At 42.2% G+C, this 12,593-nt stretch overlaps 1 protein-coding gene across 2 annotated transcripts; it reads left to right on the top strand.

Moving 5' to 3' along the window:
* The first annotated feature begins 2,226 nt into the window (after nucleotides 1-2,226).
* On the top strand, nucleotides 2,227-11,996 carry septin2 (septin 2). Of its 2 annotated transcripts, none has more exons than XM_070973724.1 (13): nucleotides 2,227-2,379; nucleotides 3,369-3,412; nucleotides 4,410-4,524; nucleotides 6,477-6,563; nucleotides 6,710-6,833; nucleotides 7,038-7,172; nucleotides 7,563-7,680; nucleotides 7,932-8,033; nucleotides 8,255-8,400; nucleotides 8,728-8,811; nucleotides 10,102-10,162; nucleotides 10,549-10,645; nucleotides 10,796-11,996. In XM_070973724.1, exons 2-12 carry the CDS (start codon nucleotides 3,389-3,391, stop codon nucleotides 10,633-10,635), a joined length of 1,083 nt encoding a protein of 360 aa, XP_070829825.1. In that variant the 5' UTR covers nucleotides 2,227-2,379; nucleotides 3,369-3,388; the 3' UTR covers nucleotides 10,636-10,645; nucleotides 10,796-11,996. The 2 variants fall into 2 exon arrangements, with proteins under 2 accessions (XP_070829825.1, XP_070829824.1); XM_070973723.1 differs by having other exon boundaries at nucleotides 8,728-8,850.
* Nucleotides 11,997-12,593: the final 597 nt, after the last annotated feature.

Raw genomic sequence — 12,593 nt, 5'->3', positions numbered from 1 at the left:
TATTCTTGTTTTCCTTTTGTTTTTGTTTTTAGGTTCATTAGAGAGTAACTGACTCCAAGGCATCCCAAAAAAGTAAAAAAGTAAGTAAAAAAAAATCTTAGATCTGATGTTCACATACATCTGGATTTCCTGGCATGACTCTCTATGTTTGTTACAGACATAGAGAGTTTTTTTGGTTCAAAAAAATTATTAATTCAGCCTTTAAGCCTAATTTTTGCTTAAAAAGTATTTTAGATTTTATTCTTTGTACCTGCTCATGTGGCTTCTTCTAGCCTTTGAATGACAGCATTGAGCCCCCTGATGCTGGAAGACCAGAAGGGAACAGGGTCATAAACGATCCTCTACTGCCCCCTGATGACCAGGAAAAGCAAGAAGAGATAGACGGTGTTGATGTGGATGATGAGGATGTGCTTCAGGTAGTTGAGCCTTGGGGAGCTGATGGAGACGATGACGATCATGGCAGCTCCGAGAGGGGCAACAGCGGGATAGGAGACAAGAGAAGAAGTGAATCACAATGAAGATCGAAATGCCAGACCTCCCTCTGCTCCACTTCAGCAGTTCCCACAACTGATCTTTGAGATGGACTGAAGACAACAAGGTCCTGCTGGTATTGCTGATGTGGATGGGATTGAGATCCGTGAACCTGATGTGTTTGGTCTCAGTTACACTCAGACCATTGGGCTACTCTCTACAGAGGAAGTGTCTTCAGCAGTAATAGCCACCTGAAAGAAGGACCTCAATCTCCCTAAACGTCTGGCCTCTGCTCCTCCACATGGAGGGGCAGGGAAGAGAGCGAGGAGCAGGAGGCTGCTGCTCAGAGGCTTAGGTGGTCTGATGAGAGCGAGTCAGACTCCACGATGCTCTACATCATCCTGAAATCATCAGAACCTCAATATATTCACATTCACCAGTGTACCACACCACTGGTATCACACCAGAGTGTCCGATAGGATGGCTGCAGTGACTCTTTTTGCCTCTGGCCTCTGCATCTGGCACTGCACAGATGAATGATGTTAGAATCATGGTTTTGCTTAACAAAAAAAAAGAAACTTCAATTTGCATTTGAAAAGACTGACCAGTGGTCACGCACCAACAGAATAGCCACTGACAGATCAGCCGGTTATTTCTGCCTCAAACAAATGCCAGACAGAAAAAATCTGGTTTTCTGTTCCTTGTGTGGATACTTCAAATCTGAAAATTCTCAGTCAAATCCAGGAGCCGAGCCAAACCGATGGTTGACCCAGGGCTCTGTGCCTACTTAGGCCTAAACATCCAAGTGAAGTGGCTTTTGAGAAAGCGAATTATGTCTCAAACTTAAATTGGCTACTATTTGAAAAAGACAACCTAAATTGAACAGAGGTAAAGATCACATCCTGTAGCTTTCTGTGTTCTAAATATACCCTTTATTTAACCTGGAAAGTGAGATATACTATTTATCATATCCTCCTTCTTAGTTTAGCATGTTAGCATGCTTAGATTGGTTTAATTAACCCTTAACAAAAGTGCAAAATATTGGACAAATTCAAGTGTTGACCTGATGATGGCGCTAAATGATAACTCAAGGGATTACCAACTGACGATGGCAAAGATGGCAAGTAATGTGCTAGTTAGAAAATGTTAAAAATGTCGTATGCAGGGTTTTTATTTGTAGCAGAGTATTTCTGCACTGTGGTATTGATGCTTCATCTTAAGCTAAAGATCTGAGTGCTTCCTCCACCTCCACCACCAACTATAATATTTTTCAGATATTGTGGGACATCAAAGGAACATGCTCAGGACATCAGGACTGAACCAAACTTTAAATAATCTCCATTCTTAAGTCCATTCTGTACCCTTTCTGCATCTTTTAATTGTATTAATCTTCCTCTATTGGCACTGATCTCCCCTTCTCTTTAAACTTTAACTATGAAAAATATTTTACCTATAAGGGAATCTATAATAATTATTCATATTACAGTGTGTTTAGCATTTTCTGACTACTTATGGGTGATGATTTCAGGACCATACAAATGGACCTTAAACACTGCAGCTGCATGTTGCACTGCATGTAACTTATGTTTCACCGGGGCTACATGAATAACTCAAGCTAATTAAAATAATGTCAATAGGATTTCTATCCTTGCCCTTGCATGATGTCTTTGCTAACATATGACCCTGGCACAGTCATGCGGGTTGGCTTTCAGTGTGACCAGTGGAGAAGTCTTCATGCGTCGCGCTCGCGCCGCCGATGCTCTCGCCCAGTGCATTGTGGTCTGTGTGCTAAAGGAAGCTGCTGCACCGGAATCTGAAGAATTTGAGGTGTCCGCCAAGTCTGCTGTTCATCGTCGGCCCGTCTTTCTGTATCTATCTGCGCTGTAACCTCTGCGGGCGGACTGTAAGGTAACTTGTTTCTCGGGCTAATGAATTAGCTTTGTTCGTCACCGAGTTGCCTTTGTGCTGTGTTAAACCGACGGCGCTAACATGAGCTGTTTAATGAACATCCTGCAGGAGAAGCTACTCGGCTAGTTAGTGGTTAACGCTATGCTAAGCTGGTCTTGTACCGTTAATGTTGCGAGTTTACTGAACAGCTATCGAGGGCTGTAGCTTGGTAAATAGCTTTGACTTGGGGTCGTTTTGACAGCTATTCAAGAACAAGGATTACAATAAAATAATGGGTTTCGCGGCAGATGGTAGCGTCAGAACATTTCACACCCACTAAGTTGGTACCGTTATGGAAAGAGCTAATTAACCAGCTAATATTTTCCATTCCAATACCCGGATATATAAGAAAATTTGCTAGCAATGTTTGTTTTGGTTAGCGTCAGATAATGCTATGTTTAATGAAGGGGTTGAGGCTTCTTGAATTGGCTCAGACAGAAAGCTTTTGAACTAGCTTGGACACAGTTTTCTGTAGCCATGTCAAATTGAGTCATACATGGAGCCGTTTTCATCCTAACACTCTTGAGTGCTGTGCGTGGCTGACTGCATCAGGAGGGTTTAAACAAAACACAACTTACAACTCAACAACCAGCTACCAGATAGTGAACATATGATCTCAATTGTGCATACGTTGGGATTAATATCACAAGCATGGCTTAATCTTATCCTGATGTCATGGCGCTGTAGTGGGACGCAGCTGTAATGCAGCTATCTCAGCAGGAAAGGGAGTTTTTTTTGTGGTGAGACACTGCAGTCTCACAAACCTCTCTGAGCACAAACCAGACTTCCTGTCTCTTTCAGTCAGGCCTGTCAGTATGTGTCTATATGAACTATCTCCATTTGAAAAAAAAAAAGGTCTATCGAGGCCAAAACTGCAGCATGAAATGTGACTGAGTTTCAATAATAGTTTTTGTTCCCCAGTGTGAGACGCAGTCTGTCCTTTCTTTCAGGTTTAACACCGAGGAAAACAATGTCTCAGGCCGACAAAATGAAGGTGAGTGTCAGAAACCAGATAATTACATCTGAAGCACTACAGTAAGCAGTAGTACCAGGTTCCTACTTCTGCTTCAGTGACTGTCCATCTAGACTAATGGCTAAGCCGTAATAGAGATGGGAAAGTAAGCTATTTGTGTGTGTGTGTGTGTGTGTGTGTGTGTGTGTGTGTGTGTGTGTGTGTGTGCGTGCGTGCGTGCGTGCGTGCGTGCGAGTGAGTGAGAGAGAGAGGGTGTTATTTCCTCTTATTCTCCAAGTGAAAAGCTATTTTGGTGTTGTTGTAAATGCAAACAAAAAGGCTGCTGTCGTCTATTTTTACTTCAGTCCAGAACTTTTCTTTAATTGAGCATCCCCACTATCGTTCATTGAATGCTGTGTTAGTCAAACCTGCGATCAGTGTGCTGCTGACCATCCTCAGGACTCACTGTTGTGGCTTTATGTTGGCTGAAAGGCCCAAAGGCAGAGCAAGAACACACTGCTTATCAGGCTTATCAGTCATGACCTCTGCTGAAAGCACAGGGAAGGGAGGGTTTATGGATCTTACAATAGTATGAGGCCAAAATGGGCCAGCTAAATAAGGAACATGTACCTTTTGTATTTGATTTGAAATTACCCCTAGCATTGCTACAGGGGTGGCTAAAAGATGTCCTATTGGCCTGCTTCTCATTGGTTTGACTAGCTCTGTAGGAAAGGGCCATAAACACTGGAATGATGGATGGAAAGTCGTTTGCAAATAGACTCCAGAGAAGTCAGTGTTTCCCCCCTTAAATATCCTGACTGTTCATGAGCAGATGTCTCCTCAGTGGTTTCTGCTCTAGCACTAATAATTGGCTGTCATGTTAGTATTTTAATGATAGGCAGACCATGTTTAACCTCAGCCCGATTTAGACTTGTGGCAAAATAACTTTTAGCTGAAGTAATAATAATTTTTTAATGTCACCAAACATTTTCTTAAAAATGATGAGTCTGCTGACTAATCACTTTGGTTTTCTTTACAGCAGGGGCAGTTCACCAACCCTGAGACCCCGGGGTATGTCGGTTTTGCCAACCTGCCGAATCAGGTTCATCGCAAGTCTGTGAAAAAAGGATTTGAGTTTACACTGATGGTAGTAGGTGAGTGTATCATCGCCGTTTTTCAGGCCTTTTCTCTTGTCACTGTGTGATGCTGGTTTTATTTAGTTTGGAAAATGATAGTGCATATCAGTGATAACAAGGTTCATGCTAGACAGTGAGAGTAAAAATGGCCATTTGAGGAATGTGTTTTAGTTTTTTGGCTCTTGTGAGTTTGTTTTTATGATTAATTTATGGTGGGATCTTGGCCAGTCGCCTGCACAATATACAGCTGTTGTAGTCATAGGCTTTCTTTTCATAATGGCCTGTCTGCAGAACAGTTTTACAACTCTGTCATGCCTGTCATTCCTCTTGTTTGTATGCTGAGAGTAAGCAAGTTGCTTTGTCTTTGATCTTGACTTCAGTAATGCATAGGTGTGTTTTTGTGTGTGTGAAGGCTTTGTGTGAGTAGAAAATGGCAGATGTCACGTCAGTGTAGTTGCTCAGCTGGCGTCAACAGCAGCAGCAATGTGACTGTGTGAACCTCCTTCTTGTTGGTAAGGGGGGAGGGTTGAACACTGCTCATCCTTTTGCTTTAAAATAAACCAGAGAGGAATGTAGCCAGTGGGCCTCGAGGGATTGATTCACACACTGGACAATTCCTGCCGGTCCCTCTACTGCAAGAATACTCATTGAGTGCTTATTTAACCTTCTGTGTGACCCGGCTTCTCAAATACATCAGTGTTTTGCTGCACACTTCCTGTAGATAGCTGCCGTCCTCTCCCACTGATACTTGCTATGAAAATTCTAAATTTCTGCTGAGTATGCATCACTTTTTAGGCTTACCCTAAAACACCGGTGCTTTTTCCACATGCGCCTGAAACTGTAGTACATAATATATATAAATATATATATGTTTTTTTATTTATTTTTTTATTTGGATTTTCCATACATGTTTTGGAAAATTTCCAGGTTGGGTTATACTAAAGACTCCTGTGAATCTTTTGGCATGGCTCTGGTGGGAACCATGGTAGCAGCATTCCTGGGTAAAGCACACAGGCTTTAGATTGTTTATGTCTCCGCATCTGTAACTCGACTGACTGTGAGACTTAAGGAACAAAGTTTCTTCAATTTCTCCCATATAGTTTCTTTTTTGTTCATTGCTGTTGCTTAAGATAAACTGCTTGTCTAGTTTTATGGATTTGCCAGACAGACGTTAGGCATACAGCCAGAATAAAATGCTCAATGGGTCTGCGGGAATAAATTGAAAGATATTTTTAGTCTGGTTAAAGGCCTCACTTGTGTCTGAGGTCATTAGCTTTTATTTAAAGCTTGATCACTTACAATGTAGATGCTTATTGTATTATTTATTTGTTTGTCTGATCATCATGCACTTGTGGTAGCCTAACACCTGTTGTTGGTATATGGAAAATTTGAAGAAGAAGATTGCTGAAGAAGATTGTGGGTATTTTTAAGATCATTCCCTTTTTGTCTATTTAAAAGGCAGCCAGTCAAGATTTTGTTGATGTTTCATGATCAGATGGTCTCAGCAGAGACAGGCTCAATCTTAGCTGCACAGTTTCATTAATTTGTCGCAGATTCTCATGTAAAGATGGAGTCAAGCTAGAGGAGGATATCCAGGTTCTCAGATCGTGATGGTAGTATTTGGGAGAGTGAAACTATCCAGTGGTCCTCTTCTTGACTTGGTAGCACCTGAATACTGACTGATTATCAACGCTTGCACTCCTTCCTCTGACACTAGGCTTGTTTAGTCAGCCACCTGACATAGTTCTGGGAAAGATTAATGCTGAAGTCAGATTTAGTATCATGTATTTCTGTGTGATGCTCTGCCTGCTGTGCCTCAGAGTGCAGACGTCTTTTTTCCTGCAGCACACTGAGGATCTCCTTTTGTTCTATATTAGAAGAGGTGTGCACCAACCAGCACCTGTAATATTTATTCATTTTCTCAGTCTGATCTTGACTTCTCACTCTGATGTTTCCTCTGCTGTCAAAAGGTGAATCTGGACTTGGAAAATCTACCCTGATCAACAGCCTGTTCCTTACCGACCTTTACCCTGAGAGAGTCATCCCCGGAGCAGCAGGTAAAACACACACACACCCAATGATGCTTTTTTTAAGCTGTTTTTGTGTTTATTGTAAAGTACTTAATAAAATCTGTAAATTAAAAACACACAATCAACAGCTTTTTAATGAAAATCTAGTGTATGCTCTTTTTTTCTTCCAATAGAAAAGATAGAAAGGACTGTTCAGATCGAGGCGTCGACAGTAGAAATTGAGGAGCGTGGGGTGAAACTCCGTCTCACTGTGGTCGACACACCAGGATATGGAGACGCCATCAACAGCCAAGACTGGTATGAAATCCTTTTCAGGGCGTATGCTGATGGGTAGATGAGGTGTTTTTGGAATTTAAATTACCCAGCGTCAGTCCTGTGATCTTTAACAGTGATGGTTCGCTAGCCCTGGACAGTTTGAAATAAATGTTTGCTCCAATGTTTTAAATCAGAAGGACAGCACAGTGGCTCTGTTTTAGTACAATGGATGTTTTTCTCATCTAGTTTCAGCACCATTATCAGCTACATTGATGACCAGTTTGAGCGCTATCTCCATGATGAGAGCGGCCTAAATCGTCGACACATTGTTGATAACAGAGTTCACTGCTGCTTCTATTTCATCTCCCCGCTCGGCCATGGGTGAGTCCTGCAATACACACACACACACACACACACACACACACACACACACACACACACACACACACACACACACACACACAGGGCTTTCCAGGCAGTAAAAGTTGCACTGAAGGATCACAAAACTCAGGGTCTTGAGTTGTGTTCTTGACAGTTGTTTTATTTGATCTGGCATTACAGTGAATTCGGGTGTATTCCATAAATTGATACCATCAGACCATGTGACCAGACACTCTGCAAAGCTGTGTTCTTAATCATTCAACCTGCGTTTTTCATCAGATAATGATCAGATAAAAACCAGATCAACTACATTTCCCTACACCACTACATATCTGTCACGCCCTCTATTCTGTCTCTCTTTGACTTCCTGTCTGTTTCCTGTCCAACCAGCCTGAAACCCCTGGATGTTCAGTTTATGAAGGCCATTCACAATAAGGTCAACGTGGTTCCTGTCATCGCCAAGGCAGACACGCTCACCCTCAGAGAGAGGGAGAGGCTCAAGCGCAGGGTGAGAACAACAGTCACCCATTGTTCAGGATCTTTTCCAGTTCCTGAAATAAACAGTAGCTATCATGTGCTCGCGGTCCCTGCTTTAGCCATCCAGTGTAAGAAAGTAGTGTTTGTACAGAAAGTACTTTATTGAAACTGGGCTTTAGTTTAAATATATAAAACCAAAAGGTAGATAAACCACAGTGAGACAGATACAGTGATGTGATATAGTGATAATAACCTGTGTTTTCCCACTGTCTGCGTGCTAAGATTCTGGATGAGATCGATGAACATGGTATCAAGATTTACCACCTTCCTGATGCTGAGTCGGATGAGGACGAGGACTTCAAAGAACAGACCAGGATCCTGAAGGTAAACATTCTATTCCCTGCAAAGCTTTTCATCCCTGACGTTTTGTTTTTTTTACCATAGGAATGAGACTTTGCCAAGGATAAAAGCAGTCTGCTTTGTATCCTCTGAATAAAATATCCTGAAAATCTTCCCATTACTCTACGGATTTGTTTAGTGTCCTGATTGTGTGTCCAGGTGGTTGAACCATGACTACAGACACATTAATCACTCCTCGTTTCCAGGCTAGCATCCCATTTGCAGTGGTGGGATCCAACCAGCAGATTGAGGCCAAGGGGAAGAAGGTGAGGGGCCGCCTGTACCCCTGGGGAGTGGTGGAGGTGGAGAATCCAGAACACAACGATTTCCTCAAGCTGCGGATCATGCTCATGTGAGTGGGAGAGGAGGCTGAAACCCACTTATTCTTTCAAATGTTAGAGATGTTTAGAATGTTAGAAACCATAACTTGCTTGGAGAAGCTGCCTTCAAACACAATGAGGGCAAGTCTAAGCTAAGGTGTAGCTAATAAGAAAAGGGATTGAGCCGAGGCAGGAAAGAAGACAAAAGATCAGATACTAAACACCAGAAACATGAGCAGTGTAATGTGGTTCAGACAAGTTTTGGGCCTCTGTCCATGAGAGGCACAGCAGAGCCAATGTGTGTGGTTTCTTAAAATGTCTGAGGATTTATTGGTTGTGGCTTTTCCACAACTCCACAGAACCCACATGCAGGATCTACAGGAAGTGACCCAGGACCTTCACTACGAGAACTTCCGCTCGGACCGCCTCAAGCGGGGTGGCAGGTTGTCCTCCCATGGTTACATTCTGCCTCTGTCTCCTGCGTACGTACTTGTCTGTCAGCTTGCTTCTCTGCACCTCCCCCACCTCAAACAGCTAAGCTCTGATGAGACTTTAAAGGTCCAGTGTGTAGGATTCAGGCAGGTATATTGGCAGAAATGGAATACAATGTTCAGAAGTGTGTTTTCATTTGTCTAAAATCACCTGAAAATAAGAACAGTTGTGTTTTGCAGCCTCACTGCTTGATGCCACTAAATCCTACACACTGGACCTTTAATCATATATGATAAATACAGTAGTATTAAAAACAGGCACATGAGTACAACACACACAGCAGATGTTAGAGTAAAGTTAAAACATGCAGTGTATATGGAAGATGAGCTAGTGGATGAATTTCTGTATTGGATGTTGGATCATGTACCTCCACTTATTCTTCTGCTGTCCATTCAGTGTAAGGTGGTTGAACTTGTGTCATTCTGTAGTACTGTAGCTCTAACTCGTCATTTTGCATGTGAACTACATCAGGTAGGCAGAGGAAGGGAGGCAGAAATTAAAGAGATGCTGCGGGCTGTAGTGGGATGTGGTGTTCCATGGTTAGTTAGGGCATCTGTAATGTGACTGTAGATGTGTAGAGGCTGTAAACAGGATTACTGTGTGTGTCATGTAACATAGAGCGGATGTATCATCGTTTAACCCTCACTGTAGACCAGGAAGAATGTTTTAGCTGTTCCTCTAAAGCCAGCCCAGGATAAAGGGAGTGGTTTTACTGCCTTCTCATGGCCTCGCCATCTGTCCAATGATGGCTGTCTGGTCTTGATTTGTCCAATCCCATGAGTGGACTGTTGGAGGTACTGTTCTTTTTCTTTTTCATAGGGGGGAGGTAACGCTGTTCCCCTGACTCTCGCACTCGCTGCTTCTCTCTCCAGTCTTACTGCTTTCATCTCCTTGTAGTTACTTGTTGTAGATGCCCACTCTTCTCTTGTGAGCTGTTCTGTCTTTCTGCCAAGAAAACTCCACTAACCCACTGACCCCTTCTTCCCTTTCTCAGTGTGGCTTTTGTCATGTTTGCCTAATGCTACTTAAAATGGTACACTGTGCACACACGCAGACTTCTGACTCAGTCACTCTGATACTTCTTAAATCATCACACACAGTGACACAGTGTATAATCACTCTGACGGTGCGTTGACTTTTGTTAATTGGCACACATTTTGCACAAATATCAGAGGTTGATTCTGCAGCATGTGTCGCCACAGTAAGGTCAAAATTAACTATCTGTTGTATCGTCGATGCAGAAAGGGACCGGAGCCGGAGGAGATGGACAAGGATATGATCCTGCAGGAGAAGGAGGCTGAGGTGGGACATTTTAGACACTCATTGAAAAGAAATTCATTTTTCATTCATCATCCTTCTTGATTGGCCAGGTTTCATAATTTGTTTGACTTATTTGTTTTCTTGCCATCAAGACTGATCATTCTCATATCTGGACACATAAAACGTGTTAACTGGCCAATGATTGGAGTTCACAGTAGTAGTCAGTAGTAGTCGGAGTGGGAGCAGTTGTTTCTAGTCAGTGATTTGTAACTATCGATCAGTATTAATCGTAACACATAAAGGAAAGAATCTATAAATAGAATTGGCACATTGAAAATCTCATCCGTCTCTGTGAATGTGCCTTTCTCTCAATTTCAAGCGCAGTTATTGTGTCCCTGTCATACATGTTGATGCTCTGTGTCACACAGTTGAGACGAATGCAGGAGATGATCGCCAAGATGCAGGCCCAGATGCAGAAGCAGGGAGACGGAGAGGGAGAGGGTCCCCATGCGTGAAAAGTCTATGGTAGGAGCCAGACCCATGGATTCACTCAGCGCCGACAGACACACTGCACACACTGCACTGTATTTACTGACTAGATGAGACTGTTTGTCTGTGAGGCTTGAGTTTAGTTGGAAATGGAGATGTAACCTTTTCTTTTCTTTTCTGCTGTAGGTGTGTTTGAGCCACTGCTTGAGTTTGACTAGAGAGAGACGGATGATAGCAGAGAAAGTGTGAAGTCTACCCAGTTATTGACTCGTACTGCTTGCCACTATTTTTATTCCAATCCTACACGGATCCGGAGTCTTTTTTTTTTTTTTTTGTTATACATACAGTTAAGTATATTCAAACAGTGTTATGTTTATATATTTACACACGGTTCATTTTTTATTTTGTTTCCTTTTATTAAACTTTTGCCAGTTACTCAAATGAAGTCATGTTACCCATCTTTAAAAATGGTGGCGTATATCTTTAACGCACGCCCATTGGGATGTTCTGTTACGCTTGTTTTTTTGTTCCCATACTGTTTTTGCTATTGAGAAAACCAAAGTATCGCAGCTTGTATGCACTGCTTTCAGTCCTGAAACATCCCTGAAAGCACATGCGAACCTTTGCTCTGTGTAAGAGCTTCATTGGGAGAGTCCACTGTGGTGAAATCTAGTAGCAGAAATAGCTTTTCATGCTATTGTTATGCCATTTTTTTTCTAATCTTTCTGCCAAGAGAAAACATGATTTCATATTCCCTCTGGTTTAGAAGCGACCACACAAGCGCCCCCATTAAAGAGGGTCCACCTGGCTCAGTGTTTATCACATTACCCCCCTCACCTGCATGCAACTCTTTGACTATGCCTGGTAAAACTTCAGGTGAAATTTCCCTCTAGTGCTGTGTCTCAGATCAGTGTCTTTAAGTACAGCATTCAAGTGTTGTTAAGCTCCGTTTGAGTTTATTATGAATTAAATGAACTGTGACCCTTGACCTCTTGCAGTCTTCCTGTAGCCCTGACAAATGAAGGACAAGCAGATGTGGTGCGACGCCTCAGTTTGGTGCTTTCATTCAGCTAGATGTAATTACTCCATGTCTCCTGCACACTGTAAAGTGAAGTCACGTGCCAGGAGCGTTAACTGTCATGTGTTTATTGATGCAGTGAGATTTAAGAGGTAGAAACTTTTACCTGGCCCAACTGCTCAGTACTTTGTGGTTTCCATGACCACAGAGGTTAAAGGTGACCCGACGAGGTCATTGTAGCCAACGTTTCCCTCACCAGCCAAGATGTGAGTTCTTGACATTCCTCTCTGTGCTGTTTTTATCCAATATTAAAAGTTCCAAATATTGTTTTTGATGATTATATTGTAATAAAAGTTTTATGAAACTGAATCGATGTCATGTGTGATTTGAGCTTTTTAGTTAGTCAGTGTTTATTCAAGGTTCATCACGATCCTTTAATAGGTTTTGCTCTGGAGACTCCCTGCTCTTCATCAAAAGCTGGTACAGAGGAGCCTGAAGCTTCTCCACAAACACATCAGCTGATGCCTCCTGCTCCCTTCATTTCAGGGAGATTAATTACATCTGGCAGATAAAACCACTGCGAACCTGCCCTGTCAGTGATTACAGGTTAATGACCCCAAACTCTAAGCTTACATTCTCTTTATAGACACAAGAAAATGAAAATAGTAATTAATGATAATTTTAACAGAAATATACCAAAAAAAAATTAAACATGCTAAACTTACAATATTTATGAATAATTTATAGTTTTATAGCTCTACTACAGACCAGTATATTTTGCAGTATAATGTGTTGCCCTAGACTGAGGTGAGTCATACTGTAGCATGTCTGAGCAGATAACATGTCTGAATGTGAGCATCACAGACAAAAAGGGCGAAATCAGTTATAAGGCACAGCTGCCATGTTGATATGATACACAGTACGATAAACCTGCCGTGGAAACACACACCTGTGAGCCGTCCTTTG

This window comes from Chaetodon trifascialis, chromosome 11, assembly GCF_039877785.1.
Source record: "Chaetodon trifascialis isolate fChaTrf1 chromosome 11, fChaTrf1.hap1, whole genome shotgun sequence".
NCBI lineage: Eukaryota > Metazoa > Chordata > Actinopteri > Chaetodontiformes > Chaetodontidae > Chaetodon > Chaetodon trifascialis.
Note: the sequence above shows the minus strand (reverse complement) of the source record. Positions and strands in the feature narration are given on the sequence as shown.